Source organism: Ranitomeya variabilis, chromosome 2 (genome assembly GCF_051348905.1).
Source record: "Ranitomeya variabilis isolate aRanVar5 chromosome 2, aRanVar5.hap1, whole genome shotgun sequence".
Taxonomy (NCBI): domain Eukaryota; kingdom Metazoa; phylum Chordata; class Amphibia; order Anura; family Dendrobatidae; genus Ranitomeya; species Ranitomeya variabilis.
In genome coordinates, this window is record NC_135233.1 from 27,265,573 (window position 1) to 27,285,845 (window position 20,273).

The window sequence follows — 20,273 nt, forward strand, 5'->3', positions numbered from 1 at the left end:
TGGATAGGGGATAACTATAGATTTTGGAAATACCCCTTTAAGACCAATATTCTGTCAGGAAGATGCTCTCAGTAGCCACTCTCCATTTCATGAGACATCCCCTTTAAAGTGCAGTGTGACTATGCATTTTTTTTTTATAGTCACCATATCTTACGTCCTCCATTATGCTCCTTCTGACTCCTGTCAAATCGGCGCACCTTTGTCTTTTCTTTTTTTTTAACAAAATGGACACCGCAGAGGCGTGAGGTGAGCTGTGAAAAGTCTAAACCACATCTGTCTTGCCTTTTTTCTTCAGCCGTGGGAAGAACATAGCGCCAGCCATCATCATTGGCGCTGATCCATCCCACACCAGAGATTTGATGTTTCCCCGTGTCTCTTCGGTGGCCATTTTGGAAAAAAAAACATAGGGCACAAATCTAAAAGGAAGCAGCACATACATAATGGAGAATATTAGAAATGTATAGTCACATTTTAATATGGGGGGTCACTTTATTATAAAAACACTGTGTGAACAGCTTCTGAGGCCTGATTCACGCGTCCATTTTTAATTTCCTTGTTGTCAGGTATTTTTTCTGCTGACACAACAGGCCTCATTTATCAAAACTAAACTAGAAGTGAAACTGCCTTTGTTGCTCATAACAACCAATCACATCGTAGCTTTCATTTTACCAGAGCAGCTTGAAAAATGAAAGCTGAGCTCTGATTGGTTGCTATGGGCAATAAAGACAGTTTTGCATCCATGTTGGATAAATGAGGCCCATTGTATTCGATGGGACTTTTTACATATCCTTCATTTTTTTTGCTGCCCATTAATAAAATACAAAAGTGAGACATGTCCTACTATGGTCCTTTTTGGAGACAAATCTCTTCCATTTAAATAAACGGGTCACGGAAAAAAACAAAACATAATGGACAACACATGGATGCCATTTTATATGTGTTTATGATAAATGTAGTAGAATTAAAGGGGTTATCCGAGACTTTAACATTGAATTCCTATTCTTAGAATAGGTCATCGGTGTCTGATTCGTGAGGGTGCGACACTCGCCATTCCTGCCGATCAGGTGTTCCCGGTGTCGTCAGCGATCGGAACTGCTCGGATGCAGCGCACAGCGCCATCAACGGATTAGTGGCCACAGCCGGGTATTGCACATCCACTCCCTAATGATTTGAAAAGATGGTGGATGTGCAGTACCCGGCAGATGTATTGTGTAGCACCGCAACGGAGCAGTTCTGTCCATCGCCGACACAGGGAACAGCTGATCAGTGGGGGTGCCAGTCGTCAGACATTATTGGCCTATCCTAAGGATAAGCCATCATTGTTAAAGTCCCGAACAATCCCTTTAAGTCATCCCTGCCCAAGAGTAAGTTTTAGGCTATGTTCACACGATGCGGTTTTCGCTGCGGATCCGCAGCGGATTTGCAGCTGCGGATCCGCAGACGTTTTCCATGCATGGTACAGTACAATGTTACCCTATGGAAAACAAAATCCGCTGTTCCCACGTTCCTTTTTTCAGCAGGAAAATCCGCGCTGATTTTCTGCGGAAAAAAAGAAGTACCATGTCAATTCTTTCCGCGGATTCCGCTGCTGTTTTCCACCTGCACCAATAGGAAAAAGCAGCTGGAAACCCGCAGTGGAATCCGCAGTAGAAAAAGGACTGAAAACCGCAGTGAAAACCACCGCAGGTTTTGCACTGCGGTTTTCACAAATCAGGACCTGAAAAATCCGCAGCGAAAAAAGGATCGTGTGAACAAGCCCTTAGACTTTCTGAGGGAGTCTTGGTTCAGCACTGGTCAACCCTCGTCCCATACACCGGTGCTGATGAGAAAGTTGTATGGATGCCAAAATAGTGCAAATATAAATAACAGCTAGTACTGCAAAAAAAAAAAACAAGCCCCAACACAGCTCTGCAAACTGGAAAGTATAAAAGAGATGTTTATTGGAAGGAGGAAAAAAAGGACGAAGAGGGGCACATTGGGACAATGACTTGGAGCCAGGCCTGACCGCTGCCGGGGGTCACTAATAGTTGCAGTCTTTTGAGACCCTCACCTGCAGAATACCAGTCATACTGGCTGTTATGGATGATGCGACTGTCAATTCCACCGGTGTCTACACATTCTCAGTATGAACAATATTATACTCTGCAGACGGCAGCGCGGGTACATCCGCACTAGGGACGCAGGTGCTGCCGAAATAACAGCGTGTGATGTGTGCCAGTGAATTCCTGGAGGAGAAAGGCTCGGCGGGGAGCGGTGACTGTGCAGCGACAAAACCCAGGAATATCTCACATCCTGAGTACATGGGGGCTGACAACTGTGTCACAAATATCAGTAACATCATAACGTATGTTTAGAGGGGTTATCAGTGACTGCACCAGCAGAATAGTGAGCGCAGCTCTGGGGTATAATACAGGATGTAACTCAGGATCAGTAATGTAATGTATGTACACAGTGACTGCACCAGCAGAATAGTGAGTGCAGCTCTGGGGTATAATACAGGATGTAACTCAGGATCAGTAATGTAATGTATGTACACAGTGACTGCACCAGCAGAATAGTGAGCGCAGCTCTGGGGTATAATACATGATGTAACTCAGGATCAGTAATGTAATGTATGTACACAGTGACTGCACCAGCAGAATAGTGAGCGCAGCTCTGGGGTATAATACAGGATGTAACTCAGGATCAGTAATGTAATGTATGTACACAGTGACTGCACCAGCAGAATAGTGAGTGCAGCTCTGGGGTATAATACAGGATGTAACTCAGGATCAGTAATGTAATGTATGTACACAGTGACTGCACCAGCAGAATAGTGAGCGCAGCTCTGGGGTATAATACAGGATGTAACTCAGGATCAGTAATGTAATGTATGTACACAGTGACTGCACCAGCAGAATAGTGAGTGCAGCTCTGGGGTATAATACAGGATGTAACTCAGGATCAGTAATGTAATGTATGCACACAGTGACTGCACCAGCAGAATAGTGAGCGCAGCTCTGGAGTATAATACAGAATATAACTCAGGATCAGTAATGTATGTTCACAGTGACTGCACCAGCAGAATAGTGAGTGCGGCTCTGGGGTACAATACAGGATGAGTGAGATCTTGATGAGTAGTTGTGGTACTTTCTAGCACTAAGCTGCGGTTCTTCCGGGAGATGACGGTGAATCACTAGACCATGGCACCATCTGTCACCACACTGTGGTGAATTAACCACATCCCATATTACGTGTCATTAGATTAGTAATCCTGTGCATGCGCAGTTACATGAGCTGTATCTAATATATAAAGGTGTATGTGTGTGTGTCCGTCCCCTGGATTGGCATCTGCACCGTCGCAGCTACAGCCACAAAATTTTGCACAGTCACATGTCTGGACCCCAAGAGCGTCATAGGCTATGTTTGAGGCGAAATTTTAACCTCGCGCGTTCCAATTCACCAAACAATTTTTCCCCTATCTACATAATGGAGAAAAAGTGAAAGGAAAAGTGTTGAAGGCAAATTGACAGCTGCCAGATGTGAACAAGGGGGACTTAAAGAATGAGAGCGATGGCGCCAAAGAGTATATACTGTACAGTTGCTAAGGTGGGGCCCCGACATGGGATAATCACCACACACGGGGATATGAACACACACACAAAATGCGCCACACACTACCACGTGCTCGAACACATATCACCCTCAGCACACATTTCACCACACATACACCAACCTCGCCACATAAAAGTCGAAACACAAAAGTCGCCACTCAAAACTCGCCACATGTAAAACTTGCACACGCGGAAAAATTGCCACATGCAGAAAAGTTGCCTCACACAAAACTTGCACATACTCAAAACGCACCAGACATAAAACTCGCCACGCGCAAAACTTGCTACACTAACCTGTCACATGCAACTCGACACACAAAACTCATCTCACAAAAGTCGCTACATGCATGTCGCCACACGCAACTCCACACACACAACTTGACACACGAAACTCGCCCTAAAACACACACACGTCTGGTATTATCCTTCAAAAATAAAAATCTGATTAATAAGCAGACAAACTACAAGAGCAACAAATGTACCATATAGGAATCCGGCAGCTGTCAGTCACATGACCAGTCTATTATGTGTATGTGTGAGCTAATATATACTGCCAGGGGGTGGGCTTACTGTTGGCTGGGGATTTATCAGGCTGCCAATTTAGCTTACAAATACTAAGGTAAAAATACTGACCAAATAACGTGTGAACGAGGTCTAATACAGGAGGAGATGACACACAGGTATATACTATATACAGGGGAGATGACACACAGGTATATACTATATACAGGGGAGATGACACACAGGTATATACTATATACAGGAGAGATGACACACAGGTACATACTATATACAGGGGAGATGACACACAGGTATATACTATATACAGGAGAGATGACACACACATATATACTATATACAGGAGATGACACAGGTATATACTATATACAGGGGAGATGACACACACATATATACTATATACAAGGGAGATGACACACAGGTATATACTATATACAGGAGGAGATGACACACAGGTATATACTATATAATGGCCGCTCCTTACTCCCCGCACTCACTGCCCGGCGCCCGCATATACCCGGGCAGTGGCTGGGCAATATACTACGTGGCTCTGTGCTGTATACTACTTCGCTGTGCAATATACTACGTGGCTCTGTGCTGTATACTACGTCACTGGGCAATATACTACGTGGCTGGGCAATATACTGCGTCACTGGGCAATATACTACGTAATTGGGCAATATACTACGGCGCTGAACAATATACTACGTCGCTGAGCAATATACTACGTGGCTGGGCAATATACTACGTGCCTTGGCAATATACTACGTGCCTGGACAATATACTACGTGGCTGGGCAATATACTACGTGGCTGGGCAATATACTACGTGGCTGGGCAATATACTACGTGACTGGGCAATATACTACGTGGACATGCATATTCTAGAATACCCGATGCGTTAGAATCGGGCCACCATCTAGTATACTATATACAGGAGGAGATGACACACATATATACTATATACAGGGGAGATGACATACAGGTATACTATATACAGGAGGAGATGACACAATGGCATATACTATATACAGGGGAGATGTCATACAGGTACATACTATATACAGGGAAGATGACACACAAGTATATACTATATACAGGTGGAGATGACACACACACATATATACTATATACAGGGGAGATGACACACAGGTATATACTATATACAGGAGGAGATGACATACAGGTATCTACTATATAATTGTCTAAGGGTACTTCCGTCTGTCTGTCCTTCTGTCTGTCTGTCGCGGTTATTCGTTCGCTGATTGGTCTCGCCAGCTGCCTGTCATGGCTGCCGCGACCAATCAGCGACGTGCACAATCCGGAAAAAAATGGCCGCTCCTTACTCTCCGCACTCACTGCCCGGCGCCCGCATATACCCCTCCGGTCACCGCTCACACAGGGTTAATGCCGGCGGTAACAGACCGCGTTATGCCGTGGGTAACACACTCCGTTACCGCCGCTATTAACCCTGTGTGTTCCCAACTTTGTACTATTGACGCTGCCTATGCGGCATCAATAGTACAAAATGTAATGTTAAAAATAATAAATAAAAAAAAAAAAAACTGCTATACTCACCCTCTGTAGCCTGCTGAGCCGCTCGTGCTGCCCGCCATCTTCCGTTGCAGTTTGCGGTGGCAAAGATGGTATGGCAGAAGGACCTGCCATGATGTCACGGTCATTTGACCGCGACGTCATCACAAGTCCTGCACGCCTGCGCGGAAAGGACCTGACGTGACGTCACGGTCATGTGACCGCTACACGGTCATGTGACCGCGACGTCATCACAGGTCCTGCGCTCAGACCAACCCTGGGACCGGAAGCTGCCGTGGACTACAAGGGGCCCTCGGAAAGGTGAGTATATGTTTATTTTTTAACCTGTGACAAACGTGGCTGGGCAATATACTACGTGGCTCTGTGCTGTATACTACTTCGCTGTGCAATATACTACGTGGCTCTGTGCTGTATACTACGTCACTGGGCAATATACTACGTGGCTGGGCAATATACTGCGTCACTGGGCAATATACTACGTAATTGGGCAATATACTACGGCGCTGAACAATATACTACGTCGCTGAGCAATATACTACGTGGCTGGGCAATATACTACGTGCCTTGGCAATATACTACGTGCCTGGACAATATACTACGTGGCTGGGCAATATACTACGTGACTGGGCAATATACTACGTGGACATGCATATTCTAGAATACCCGATGCGTTAGAATCGGGCCACCATCTAGTATACTATATACAGGAGGAGATGACACACACATATATACTATATACAGGGGAGATGACAAACAGGTATATACTATATACAGGAGGAGATGACACACTGGTATATACTATATACAGGGGAGATGACACAGGTATATACTATATACAAGAGGAGATGACACAGATATATACTATATACAGGGGAGATGACACACAGGTATATACTATATACAGGGGAGATGACACACAGGTATATACTATATACAGGAGATTACATACAGGACATACTATAAACAGGGGAGATGACACACAGGTATATACTATATACAGGGGAGATGACACAGGTATATACTATATACAGGAGGAGATGACACACACATATATACTATATACAGGGGAGATGACAAACAGGTATATACTATATACAGGAGGAGATGACACACTGGTATATACTATATACCGGAGGAGATGACATACAGGACATACTATAAACAGGGGAGATGACACACAGGTATATACTATATACAGGGGAGATGACACACAGGTATATACTATATACAGGGGAGATGACACACAGGTATATGCTATATACAGGAGATGACACACGTATATACTATATACAGGGGAGATGACACACAGGTATATACTATATACAGGAGGAGATGACACACAGGTATATACTATATACAGGAGATGACACCCACATATATACTATATACAGGGGAGATGACACACAGGTATATACTATATACAGGAGGAGATGACACACTGGTATATACTATATACAGGAGATGACACCCACATATATACTATATACAGGGGAGATGACATACAGGTACATACAATATACAGGAGGAGATGACATACAGGTATATACTATATACAGGAGGAGATGACACACAGGTATATACTATATACAGGAGGAGATGACACACTGGTATATACTATATACAGGAGATGACACCCACATATATACTATATACAGGGGAGATGACACACAGGTATATACTATATACAGGAGATGACACACAGGTATATACTATATACAGGAGATGACACACTGGTATATACTATATACAGGAGATGACACCCACATATATACTATATACAGGGGAGATGACATACAGGTACATACAATATACAGGAGGAGATGACATACAGCAGGTATATACTATTTACAGGGGAGATGACATACAGGTATATACTATGGGAAAATGAGGTGTGAGGTGAAAAATGACAAGGTGTGAGTGCAAAATGAGAGGAGTGAGGGAAAATAGTGGAGTGATCGGAAAATAACAGATGTGAGGTCGAAATGACAAGTGTTAGGGGGGAATAAGAGGAATGAGGTGCTATAACTAACCACAGATAACTATGCCCAGGCAACGCCGGGCTCTTCGGCTAGTATGTATGTGTGTATGTGTGTATATATATATATATATATATATATATATATATATATATATATATATATATATATATATATATATATATATATATATATATATATCAGGCCGTGTACGTTATAGTAGCTGTTGATGGGGAGCCAGTGAACCTCGTACATTACGCAGGCGCCGATCTGCTCGGCAGCCGCACACACAGGACACTGGATGGACTCTAGAGCAGGACGTGGCGAGAACGATCAGACATGAACAGGGCCACACCTCTACACAACCACGCCCACACGAACACCAACCAATCATCGCATGACACGTCATACAGGCCTCCACCACGCCCATAGACTGATTACCAGCCGCCATCTTTCTTCAGGGTATAATGGCGTCTTTTCCAGTAACCTTGGTATAACCCTAATACGCCACACATCTGTTTTTGTCTTATCAGTAACACTCTCGGAGAATAAAATGCACCAATGACGCTAAAATTCCACTTTGGAGTTAATTATACAAAATGGCGCATAAACAAGAGGGTTTGGATTAGTAAATCATTGCTGCGGTCGAGTTTTGTTGTTCTTCGTCCTTCTGCGTAGTTCTTTTCTAGAATTTTCTCTCATGCAGTTTCGGGAGGAGTTTGGTCCGGACTCCCTGAACAAAGATGGCGGCCGTGTCCCTGCGCTCTGAGTGACGTAGGCACGTTTTACGTCACCTTTGGCGTTCATTGACTCCGCCCCTCTGTTGTGTCTTGGTCTAGGTAGGCGGTGCTGCTGGGCTGAGGCGGAAGGAAAGATGGCTGCAGCTGTAGTGTGGGTGAGAGAGGCTGCGAGCGGCCGGGTGTCGGTGTGTGACGCCCCGGCAGGAGCGGTGGTGCGGGATCTGCTGCCCGTCAGTGACCCGGTGAGTGTCCGTCCTACATTCTCAACAGCTTTCTTTCTTCTCTCGGAGCTGCCACTAGATGGCGCTGTTATGTTGTGTAGACATATAGTAAGTAACCAATCACTGCGCAGCTTAATTTATTGAACTGGTGAGAAAAAAATGAAAGCAGGATGCTGATTGGCTATACAGTATATTAGTCGCCATTTTTTCCCCCCATTGACGGTAACTGCTGTTGTGGGAGGCATTTCTGGCCCCGCGGGTTCCCAGTTGAATATGTTTTAAATATGTTGGTCATTAGAGGGTTAATCTGTGTTTTCTGCAGAGTGGCTGCAGTTTATGTCTTTTTTTTGGGGGAGCAATACAATTGATTATAAGGGCAGCGTTCCCCTTTGTAATGGTACATGTGACTGATCCATGTATGTTAGTCCGTGTGACGATCGGTCTCTGACCTCTTCCCTGTTCTCAGCCGGGACCTCTGAGCGATTTTTACGTGAAGTGCAATGGACGTCGCGTCGGCGCAGAGGAGGCGCTGCGGAGCGGGCTGGTGTACAGCATTGAGCCGCGACTATGTGGCGGCAAAGGAGGTGAGTCCGTTATATCAACCTGGCGTCTGATGATCCGGCACAGGAGGGAGAAAAGGGGGACTTGTCTTGGGCTCATTTGATGCTGGATTAAAGGAGTTTCTCCTTGTTTGCTCGTGATTTGCCGTTAAGTTGTCTGGTATAAACGCCCCTGTTCTCCTGAATCCGGCGATGTTTTTATTTTGACCCTGTGCCTCTCCGTTTCTGAGATATGGCCTCTTTTTCTCTGTATATTAATCTATTCTTGTTATCCAAGTGGGCTTACTTTGGACCACACCCACTTGGCTAACAAGACTTGATTTATATACAGAGAAAAGGAGGCCGTATTTCAGGAACGGAGAGGCGCAGGAACAAAAGAAAAACATCTGCGGATTCAGTAGAACAGCTGTATTTACACCAGGTAACAAAATACATATTTATTGCAAGTGACAGGTCATCTTTAAAGGGCGTTTCTAGGCTTATACAAAAATAAGAAATATTATGATGTAAAGAAATCAAGTCATTGCCCCGTAAATTTCCAACTGCTAGTGTGGTGCCCATCGTCGTTTAGTGAGCACTGCAGCCAATCACTGTCCTCACCTATATCTGCATGTACTTCTCACAACCTTTGAAGCTACTGATTGACTGCAGCGGTCACATGAAGGACAAATGTGATGTCCTAATTTCTTTATTTTGTTAGATTTCCAACCTAAGGAATAATTTTGTATAATTATGCAAAATCCTTCCAAGGACTTAAATATTGAAAAGCTGTTGTGACATCATCAGTATCAGATTGCAGGGGTCCGGCGCCCCATGAGCAGTGAATTCCTGGTGCCGTGACTGTGTAGTGGCAGTTTTTGGGTATTGCAGCTCAGCTCCTATTGAAGTGGATGTGATCTGAGCTGCGGTTACTTGTGCCGTTCATTTCCATACACTGTGTACTTCCTGTGGCATCAGGAATCACCTGATCATTGGGGTTGCATTTGTCTGATTCTGTTATTTTTGTATTCCATAGCTTGCTAATTATTGGGGGAACCAGCACTCGGACCCCAACGGGTTCCGAAAATTGGGTCTCATTGCAATGGGAGTGATATTCAGGCATCCGCACCACCGGTCATTCATTGTCTGTGGCACTGACAGTTATGGAGTTGTGCTTAACATTCTCTGGCAGTTCCTTAGACAATAGGGACAACCCCTTTAAGAGTCTTTATTTTTTTTTCTCCATGATCACTACATGTAGTCCTCGTAATTACAGCATCCTCGCATTTTTGTGTTTCCACAGGGTTCGGCTCTATGCTTCGTGCTCTTGGTGCACAGATCGAGAAGACAACAAACAGGGAGGCCTGTCGTGACCTGAGCGGCCGGCGACTCCGAGATGTCAACCACGAGAAGGCGTAAGAGGAGCTTGTAATGTACATATAAGAGGGGAATACCTAGTAGAACCTCAAGTTACCATTTTTTTCCTCCATAAAAAAGGCTGCTTTCTTCCAGATGTAGCACCTCACTTATCCATTGGTTGTGTCTGGTATTACAGCTTTGCCTTGTTACAGTGATTATGGCTGAGCTGCAGTACCACAGACAACCTGCAGGCAAGCGTGGCGCAGTTTCTGGAAGAAAGCATTTATGATTTCCTAGCCTGTTAAAGGGACAGAAAATACACATTTCTGTGCTGTTGTTCTTGGAAAAAAGTAAAGTATCTTCATATCAGACCCTATTTGTTTTTTCTTAGCATGGCAGAATGGATAAAGAAACAAGCAGAGCGTGAAGCCGAAAAAGAGCAGCGGCGCCTGGAAAGACTGAAACGCAAACTGGCTGAGCCAAAACATTACTTCACGGATCCAGAGTATCATCGGCAGTGCAGCGACATGTCAGAGAGGCTGGAGGACTCCGTCATTAAAGGTGGTCTCCTATAGGGGTGGTGCTGCAGACGTGTGTATAGAGGAGGGTGGAAGAGAGTGCTGCTGCAGACGTGTGCATAGGGGAAGTCAGGAGAGAGAGCTGTTGACGTGTGTGTGTGTGTATAGGGGAAGTCGGGAGAGAGAGCTGCTGACGTGTGTGTAGGGGAGGGTGGAAGAGAGTGCTGCAGACGTGTGTGTGTATAGGGGAAGTCGGGAGAGAGAGCTGCTGGCGTGCGCATAGGGGAAGTCAGGAGAGAGTGCTGCAGACGGTTGTATAGGGGAGGTTGGAAGAGAGAGCTGCAGACGTACAGTACAAACCAAAAGTTTGGACACACCTTCTCATTTAAAGATTTTTCTGTATTTCCATGACTATGAAAATTGTACATTCACACTGAAGGCATCAAAACTATGAATTAACACGTGGAATTATATACTTAACAAAAAAGTGTGAACAACTGAAAATATGTCTTATATCCTAGGTTCTTCAAAGTAGCCACCTTTTGCTTTGACTGCTTTGCACACTCTTGGCATTCTCTTGATGAGCTTCAGGAGGTAGTCACCGGGAATGGTTTTCACTTCACAGGTGTGCCCTGTCAGGTTTAATAAGTGAAATTTCTTGCCTTATAAATGGGGTTGGGACATCAGTTGTGTTGTGCAGAAGTCTGGTGGATACACAGCTGATAGTCCTACTGAATAGACTGTTAGAATTTGTATTATGGCAAGAAAAAAGCAGCTAAGTAAAGAAAAACGAGTGGCCATCATTACTTTAAGACATGAAGGTCAGTCAGTCCGAAAAATTGGGAAAACTTTGAAAGTGTCCCCAAGTGCAACATGTGTTAATTCATAGTTTTGATGCCTTCAGTGTGAATGTACAATAATCATAGTCATGAAAATACAGAAAAATCTTTTAAATAAGAAGGTGTCCAAACTTTTGGTCTGTACTGTATGTATAGGGGAAGTTGGGAGAGAGTGCTGCAGATGTGTGTGGGTATAGGGGAAGTCGGGAGAGAGAGCTGCAGACGTGTGTGTATAGGGGAGGTTGGAAGAGTGCTGCAGACGTGTGTGTATAGGGGAAGTCGGGAGAGCGTGCTGCAGACGTGTGTGTATAGGGGAAGTTGGGAGAGAGCTGCAGACGTGTGTGTATAGGGGAAGTCGGGAGAGTGCTGCAGACGTGTGTATAGGGGAAGTCGGGAGAGAGCTGCAGATGTGTGTGTATAGGGGAAGTCCGGAGAGAGTGCTGCTGTCGTGTGTGTATAGGGGAAGTCGGGAGAGAGAGCTGCAGATGTGTGTGTATAGGGGAAGTCAGGAGAGAGAGCTACAGACGTGTGTATAGGGGAAGTCGGGAGAGTGCTGCAGACATGTGCGTATAGGGGAAGTCGGGAGAGAGAGCTGCAGACGTGTGTGTGTGTATAGGGGAAGTCGGGAGAGAGCTGCAGATGTGTGTATAGGGGAAGTCGGGGGAGAGAGCTGCAGACGTGTGTATAGGGGAAGTCGGGAGAGAGCTGCAGATGTGTGTATAGGGGAAGTCGGGGGAGAGAGCTGCAGACGTGTGTATAGGGGAAGTCGGGAGAGAGCTGCAGATGTGTGTATAGGGGAAGTCAGGAGAGAGCTGCAGACGTGTGTGTATAGGGGAAGTCGGGAGAGAGTGCTGCATACGTGTGTATAGGGGAAGTCGGGAGAGCGCTGCAGACGTGTGCGTATAGGGGAAGTCGGGAGAGAGAGCTGCATACGTGTGTATAGGGGAAGTCGGGAGAGAGTGCTGCAGACGTGTGCGTATAGGGGAAGTCAGGAGAGAGAGCTGCAGACGTGTGTGTGTATAGGGGAAGTCGGGAGAGAGTGCTGCATACGTGTGTATAGGGGAAGTCGGGAGAGAGTGCTGCAGACGTGTGCGTATAGGGGAAGTCAGGAGAGAGCTGCAGACGTGTGTGTGTATAGGGGAAGTCGGGAGAGAGTGCTGCATACGTGTGTATAGGGGAAGTCGGGAGAGAGTGCTGCAGATGTGTGCGTATAGGGGAAGTCAGAAGAGAGAGCTGCAGACGTGTGTGTGTATAAGGGAAGTCGGGAGAGAGTGCTGCATACGTGTGTATAGGGGAAGTCGGGAGAGAGTGCTGCAGACGTGTGTGTATAGGGGAAGTCGGGAGAGTGCTGCAGACGTGTGCGTATAGGGGAAGTCGGGAGAGAGTGCTGCAGACGTGTGCGTATAGGGGAAGTCAGGAGAGAGAGCTGCAGACGTGTGTATAGGGGAAGTCGGGAGAGAGTGCTGCAGACGTGTGCGTATAGGGGAAGTCGGGAGAGAGAGCTGCATACGTGTGTATAGGGGAAGTCGGGAGAGAGTGCTGCAGATGTGTGCGTATAGGGGAAGTCAGAAGAGAGACCTGCAGACGTGTGTGTGTGTATAGGGGAAGTCGGGAGAGAGTGCTGCATACGTGTGTATAGGGGAAGTCGGGAGAGAGTGCTGCAGACGTGTGTGTATAGGGGAAGTCGGGAGAGTGCTGCAGACGTGTGCGTATAGGGGAAGTCGGGAGAGAGTGCTGCAGACGTGTGCGTATAGGGGAAGTCGGGAGAGAGTGCTGCAGACGTGTGCGTATAGGGGAAGTCAGGAGTGAGAGCTGCAGACGTGTGTATAGGGGAAGTCGGGAGAGAGTGCTGCAGACGTGTGTGTATAGGGGAAGTCAGGAGAGTGCTGCAGACGTGTGCGTATAGGGGAAGTCAGGAGAGAGAGCTGCAGACGTGTGTGTGTGTGTGTGTGTGTAGGGGAAGTCGGGAGAGAGTGCTGCATACGTGTGTATAGGGGAAGTTGGGAGAGTGCTGCAGACGTGTGCGTATGGGGGAAGTCGGGAGAGAGTGCTGCAGACGTGTGTATAGGGGAAGTCGGGAGAGAGAGCTGCAGACGTGTGTGTATAGGGGAGAAGTCTTGAGATATAATGGAAATTTGTCTAGTTATTGACCGGCATGGGTTATCTTCTCACACAGAAGGGATATCAGAAGGACAAGTTTAGTTTCCTCGGTCGGAGGATGTCGCCCTTGTGACCCGGCATCATCCTTTGTCTTCCTCCGTAGCAGACTTAGCCTTGTATGCTTCGGCCCGTGCCCCGGTGACATGTCTCTTTCCTTGCACAGGATTACAGGCTTCCTCCAGCTCAGCAGTTTCTGCAGATTCAAGTGACACCCGAAAACGCAAGAAAGAAATTAACAGCAGCAAAAAGGAGTCTGGGAAAAAGAAATGCTACTGGTACGCAGGGTCTGTTTGTGGGGATAATGGGTGGGCTTCTTTTGTAAGAAGCTGTTATCAGCCCGTAGGGGCACGGACACGTTTTACAGATTGTGGCTAAGCGTGCACAGACCATTTTGCTCCCTGACCGCGCGGCCCGAACATGCCCTGCACCGATCTTTACCACTCACCATCTCACTGTACAAGGGAGGAAGCCCCAGTGAAATGGTGATTGGCGGAGAAGGTGATCCTATGGTGGAGCTAACAAATCTCCAGTGCTGTATCATACAAAGGCGCCTGAGCCTAGATGGATTACGCTGCCATGCAGAGTAATGACTTCATATAAAATGTAAAGGATAATTTTATTTAAAAAAAATTGGAGAATCCTGCTCTTACGAGCCACTTCTTCCTCTCACCCCATCCTTCAGTCTGAAAAGCTGCGACGATAACGATGGATTGCAACCAAGAGATAGGAAAAATCACAAGAAAAGGGAACACAACCCAGAGTAATAAAGTAAATCAAAATCTAAAACTAATATCAGACCACCACCTTAGGTTAGTACTACTGTGAACAATGGACCAAAATAAAAAGAGGACAATCTGAAAAAAACAACCTAAAAACACCAAGAAAGAGAACCGACTGAAAGTCCAAAGTATGTAAAATATAAATTATTTTATTAGTATACCAGATTAAAATGATAAAAAATCAAGACTTACATAGAGTAATAATTCAATACATTTACATAAAATATTGATCTTTTCTTAGATGTTTATTCCTGGTCACTCAATACAAGATGCGGACACACTGACACCTGGTGGTATAACTTTAGGTATAACTTTAATATTGGCACTTTATTACCATTGTATCTAGTGTATTGTGGTTGCTGTGGACACTTTGACACATAATTGTGTATTTTTGCACTATTGCACTTTTGCACTTTACTCTTTTATGGATTGGGTATTACGGTATATATTTTTAACACTTTTGGATATTTTTGTATAATTACACATTGTGATATTTCCACATCGATTTCATCCAACCTGGTTAAACGCGCCCCTTTTTGTAGCATACAAATATTTTATGTAAATTTATTGAATTATTACTCTATGTAAGTCTTGACTTTTGATCACTTTAACCTGGTATACTAATAAAATAATGTATATTTTACATACTTTGGACTTTTAGTCTGTTCTCTTTCTTGTTTTTTTTTTACTGAGAGATAAGAGTGTAGCAGCCTGTTGACGTCTATGCAGAGGGGAAGGTACACGGATTGTGCTGCTGCTTTTTAGTAAACGTTTTTCACCCCCTGTGCTGGATTCACAGCTACATTGCTCAGTACCGTTGTATAATGTGCTCCCTGCTACTACTTCTTCTCAACGTGTCTCTATGTAGCACAAGAGAGCGGGAATCCCTCACATCTGTATGTGCTATGTATGGGGGACATCATAGCATCTAGAGTCCATCCACTTGCACAGACGACTGATAATTAGAGATAAAAGATGTAAGGGCAAAAAAAAATAGGGATACAAGTTTTATAATGAGCAGAAATAGTTATTCCTATTTAGTCACCTGACGACTGGCACTTTTTAATGTAATAGTATAGTCCCTTGTATGATGCAAAAAGGTAAAAAAAGGCAGAGAATTCCGGTCTCATTGTGTCTGCATCCTTTAAATATAATGAATTGAACTTTTGCCACTATATCCAAAAACTTGTAAAACTGGAAAGCATTTCCTAAAAAGAAGAAAAAATCTAATTCAATAACATTGATCGAAAAATAAGTTTTATGATCCAGGCTAAAAAGAAAAAAATAATGCATTTGTCTGTCCGGTGTAATGATTGCGTTCTCTCTTAGGACGGGATTGGAGGGCTTAGAAGCGTCATCCAGTTCTGGCAGTGGGAGTGAGAGCGATTCTGAGTCCCCCTCTATGTCTGCATCATGCAGCAGCTCTGACAGTGATTCTGATGGACCGGCACAATGTCCGTCCACTGATCCATCCTCCGAAAACAGCCCAGAATGCAGCAGGGCAGGAAGTTCCCAGGCGGCAGACGTGGAGCAAGCAATGTGCGACCCCGAAGAGCGAGCACAGTGCGCCCCCAGTATTACAGTGACTGAGCCCGGTGTGACTGAGCCCGGTACTGAAGCAGACGGCTCCATGCAAGAGTCTACTGATGTGGAAAAGCCAATGGTCGACCCAGAGCCAGAGAAACCACCTGCTACTGTGGACGCAGAGCGAGAAACTCCCAGCGGGGTAAGTAACGGGTATATATTTATCAGAGACCACCACCAATTCTAAGAACAGGGGTCCCAAACTCCCTACTGTGAATGGATTAACCCTTGATATCCCTCTCCCACATCTGCCATGTATGGTGGCAGTATTATAAAAACTTAGGGTGGGTTGGAGTCGAGAACATGCTTCAAAAGTACTTTATGTTGTGAGGGTCTTTTCTGCTGATTACATTCCAGGGGTGTCTGACCCCACCACAATTTTATGGCTCAATTCGAGGACTTCCTCTAGAATGATAAATTCCTCTGTGCAGTCGTTAAGGAATATTCATGGTCCTGCTTTCTCTTGTTTTTCTGGCAGGTTGCGGCTTCCTTTGACCTCCATGCGGTCACTTCTGTTTCAGATTTGGAAGTGCTGGGGCTGGAAAAGTTGAAGGTGGAACTCATGGCACTCGGCCTGAAATGCGGAGGAACTCTACAGGAGCGTGCGGCCCGGCTCTTCTCAGTGCGTGGTCTCCATAGAGAACAGATAGACCCTTCACTGTTTGCCAAACCAAGCAAAGCAAAGAAGAAATAGAAACTTCCCAGCGTATCAGACCTGGACTGTACAGCAAGTGTTCATGGAGCCGTGCTCTAAAATAAGCCAAAATCAATGTTTCCTGTGTTCATTTTTATTAAAGGTTCTATATTTTACATTTGAAATCTCCTGATTTCTATCTGTGACATGACCTACTACAGGAGGAGGAGCAGGTGAGCTGTGATATATGCTAATGTGAATGCTGCGTTAGCTGCTGTATATAGAGGTGTTATCAGTCATTGTACAGGAGGGGGTGAGCTGTACAATGTATCCACCATTTAAAATGGGTGATGTCACAGCTCGCCTCTTTCTGTACAATGACTGATAACACCTCTATATACAGTAGATAACACAGGATCCACCATTCACAATAGGTGATATCACAGCTCACCTCCTCCTCCTGTACAATGACTGATAACACCTCTATATACAGTAGATAACACAGGATCCACCATTCACAATAGGTGTTATCTACTACATATTACATTAATGGCTGAAAGTGTTGGCACCCTTGACATTGTTCCAGAAAATTAAGTATTTTTCCCAGAAAATGATTGCAAGTATTGTTGTTTCCTTTGTGTGTAATAGAACAACTAAATGGGGAAAAAAGGCAAATTGGACATAAATTCACACAAAACCCCCCAAAATGATCCACACAAAATTGTTGGCACCTTCCCAAAATTGTGAGTAAACAACTTTGAACGAGCGTCACATGCTGGAAACAAACTCGCCTATGGCAAGTAACAGGTGTGGGCAATATGAAAATTGCGCCTGAAACCAGATAAAAAGGGGAAAAGTTGACTCAATCTTTGCATTGTTTGTCTGTGTGTGCCACACTAAGCATGGAGAACAGAAAGAGGAGAAAACTCAGGACTTGAGTACCAAAACAGTTGAAAAATATCCACAATCTCAAGGTTACAAGTCCATTTGTAGAGAACTTGATGTTCCTTTCTCCACGGTGTGCAACATAATCAAGAAGTGTACAACTCATGGCACTGTAGATAATCTCCCTGGATGTGGATGGCAGAGAGAAAATTGATGAAAGGTTGAAACGCAGGATAGTATGGATGGTGGATAAGTAGCCCCACTCAAGTTCCAAAAAATGTAAGCTCTCGCCCAGGCTCGGGGCATCAGTGTCAGCGCGAACTATACGTCGACATGTCAAGATAGAGCTTTTTGGTAAAGCACATCATTCTACTGTTTACCAAAAATGGAATAAGGCCTACAAAGATAATAACATAGTACATAGTCAAATATGGTGGAAGTTAAAAGATGTTTTGCTGCCTCTGTCAGTGGGTGCCTTGACTCACTGTGTGCAAGTAAATCCACATGTCTGAAGACTCCATGTTGCCACAGGCATCATCTTCTGAGACTTAACACAGGACTGCAGGTAAACCTACTGACAAACTGAGCTTTGTTAATGCTGATATCGGCATGTCATATTTGTGAAACCACACATGCTGCAGATCACACCGTGCGCAGATGTAGCAGGGTCGAGGTTGTGCTATGGTCCTAGGCGAAACTGGAGATATTCAGAGACCCTGAAGCACAAACTCAACTTTGCGTGAAACCTCAAGAGTGCACAGATGTAGCAGAGGCGTTGATGAAACTACAATTATTGTAAAATCCTAGTGTGTTGTAGTAGTGTCGAGCTTTTTAACTGTTTAGTATGTGCGGAGTTAGGATAAGGTGGTGGAAATTCTCTGCAGTCCTATCTAAAGTCGCATATATCAAGCATATCCTCAGTAGTTTATTCATATGACTACAGATGATTTATCACAACAGTGTAGCCTCAGAATTAAATGTTACGTTCAACTCTGCTACATCCTGTACAGGTAAAGTCATCAAAACATGCTGATTATGGCAGGATTGGCCGACCGTCCGATGTGAGGAGGACTCCTGACTCTCCCCCGACACGTAATGTCAAATGGACAGAAGTATCCAGCATGCTAAATTTCAGAAACTGATCGTTTTGTTTTTGGGCTATAAGCAGAATCCAAAGGAGTTGAGAATAATGAGTGGAGACTGGAGGGAGGACGAGGACAGAGGAGTCTGGAGGGGGGAGGTCAAGGACACAGGAGTCTGGAGGGAGGACAGAGGAGTCTGGAGGGAGGATGAGGACAGAGGAGTCTGGAGGGAAGGACAGAGGAGTCGAGGCAGGATAATTCAGAAGCACGGGAGGATGTGGACAGAGGAGTCTGGAGAGCGAAGTCTGGCAGTGGCTCTCTCCTAGAGAACACAGGATCGCTTGGCTTTGCCAAATGCTGTTGTTTATTTTTGGAGTCCGAGGAGATGCCTGTTGGGTGAATGATTGATCTGTGGACAACTATCTGTTGCATATGGCCAACTTTATGTTGTCAGAAAAGGCCCCGTCTCACATAGCGAGATCGCTAGCGAGATCGCTGCTGAGTCACAAGTTTTGTGACGCAACAGCGACCTCCATAGCGATCTCGCTATGTGTGACACGTACCAGCGATCAGGCCCCTGCTGCGAGATCGCTGGTCGTGTCAGAATGGCCTGGACCTTTTTTTGGTCGTTGAGGCCCCGCTGACATCGCTGAATCGGTGTGTGTGACACCGATCCAGCGATGTCTTCACTGGTAACCAGGGTAAACATCGGGTTACTAAGCGCAGGGCCGCGCTTAGTAACCCGATGTTTACCCTGGTTACCAGCGTAAATGTAAAAAAAAAAAAACAGTACATACTCGCCTTTCGGTGTCCCTTGCCGTCTGCTTCCTGCTCTCACTGACTGCCGGCCGTACAGTGAGAAGTGAGAGCACAGCAGTGACGTCACCGCTGCGCTCTCAGTGTACGGCGGCTCAGTCAGAGCAGGAAGCAGACGGCAAGGGACCTGGACACCGAAAGGCGAGTATGTACTGTTTGTTTTTTTTGGTAACCAGGGTAAACATCGGGTTACTAAGCGCGGCCCTGCGCTTAGTAACCCGATGTTTACCCTGGTTACCCGGGTGCTGCAGGGGGACTTCGGCATCGTTGAAGACAGTTTCAACGATGCCGAAGTCGTTCCCCTGATCGTTGGTCGCTGGGGAGAGCGGTCTGTGTGACAGCTCCCCAGCGACCACACAGCGACTTACCAACGATCACGGCCAGGTCGTATCGCTGGTCGTGATCGTTGGTAAATCGCTTAGTGAGACGGGGCCTAAACAGTCTTAAAGGAACAATGCAGGGAACCTCTGTACTGA

At 45.5% G+C, this 20,273-nt stretch overlaps 1 protein-coding gene across 1 annotated transcript; it reads left to right on the forward strand.

Moving 5' to 3' along the window:
* Nucleotides 1-8,444: 8,444 nt before the first annotated feature.
* Nucleotides 8,445-17,190, forward strand: SDE2 (spliceosome associated SDE2). Its single transcript, XM_077282167.1, has 7 exons — nt 8,445-8,623; nt 9,069-9,186; nt 10,445-10,556; nt 10,892-11,061; nt 14,181-14,292; nt 16,126-16,522; nt 16,859-17,190. The coding sequence occupies exons 1-7, from the start codon at nt 8,516-8,518 to the stop codon at nt 17,072-17,074; spliced, it is 1,233 nt and encodes a 410-aa protein (XP_077138282.1). The 5' UTR covers nt 8,445-8,515; the 3' UTR covers nt 17,075-17,190.
* Nucleotides 17,191-20,273: the final 3,083 nt, after the last annotated feature.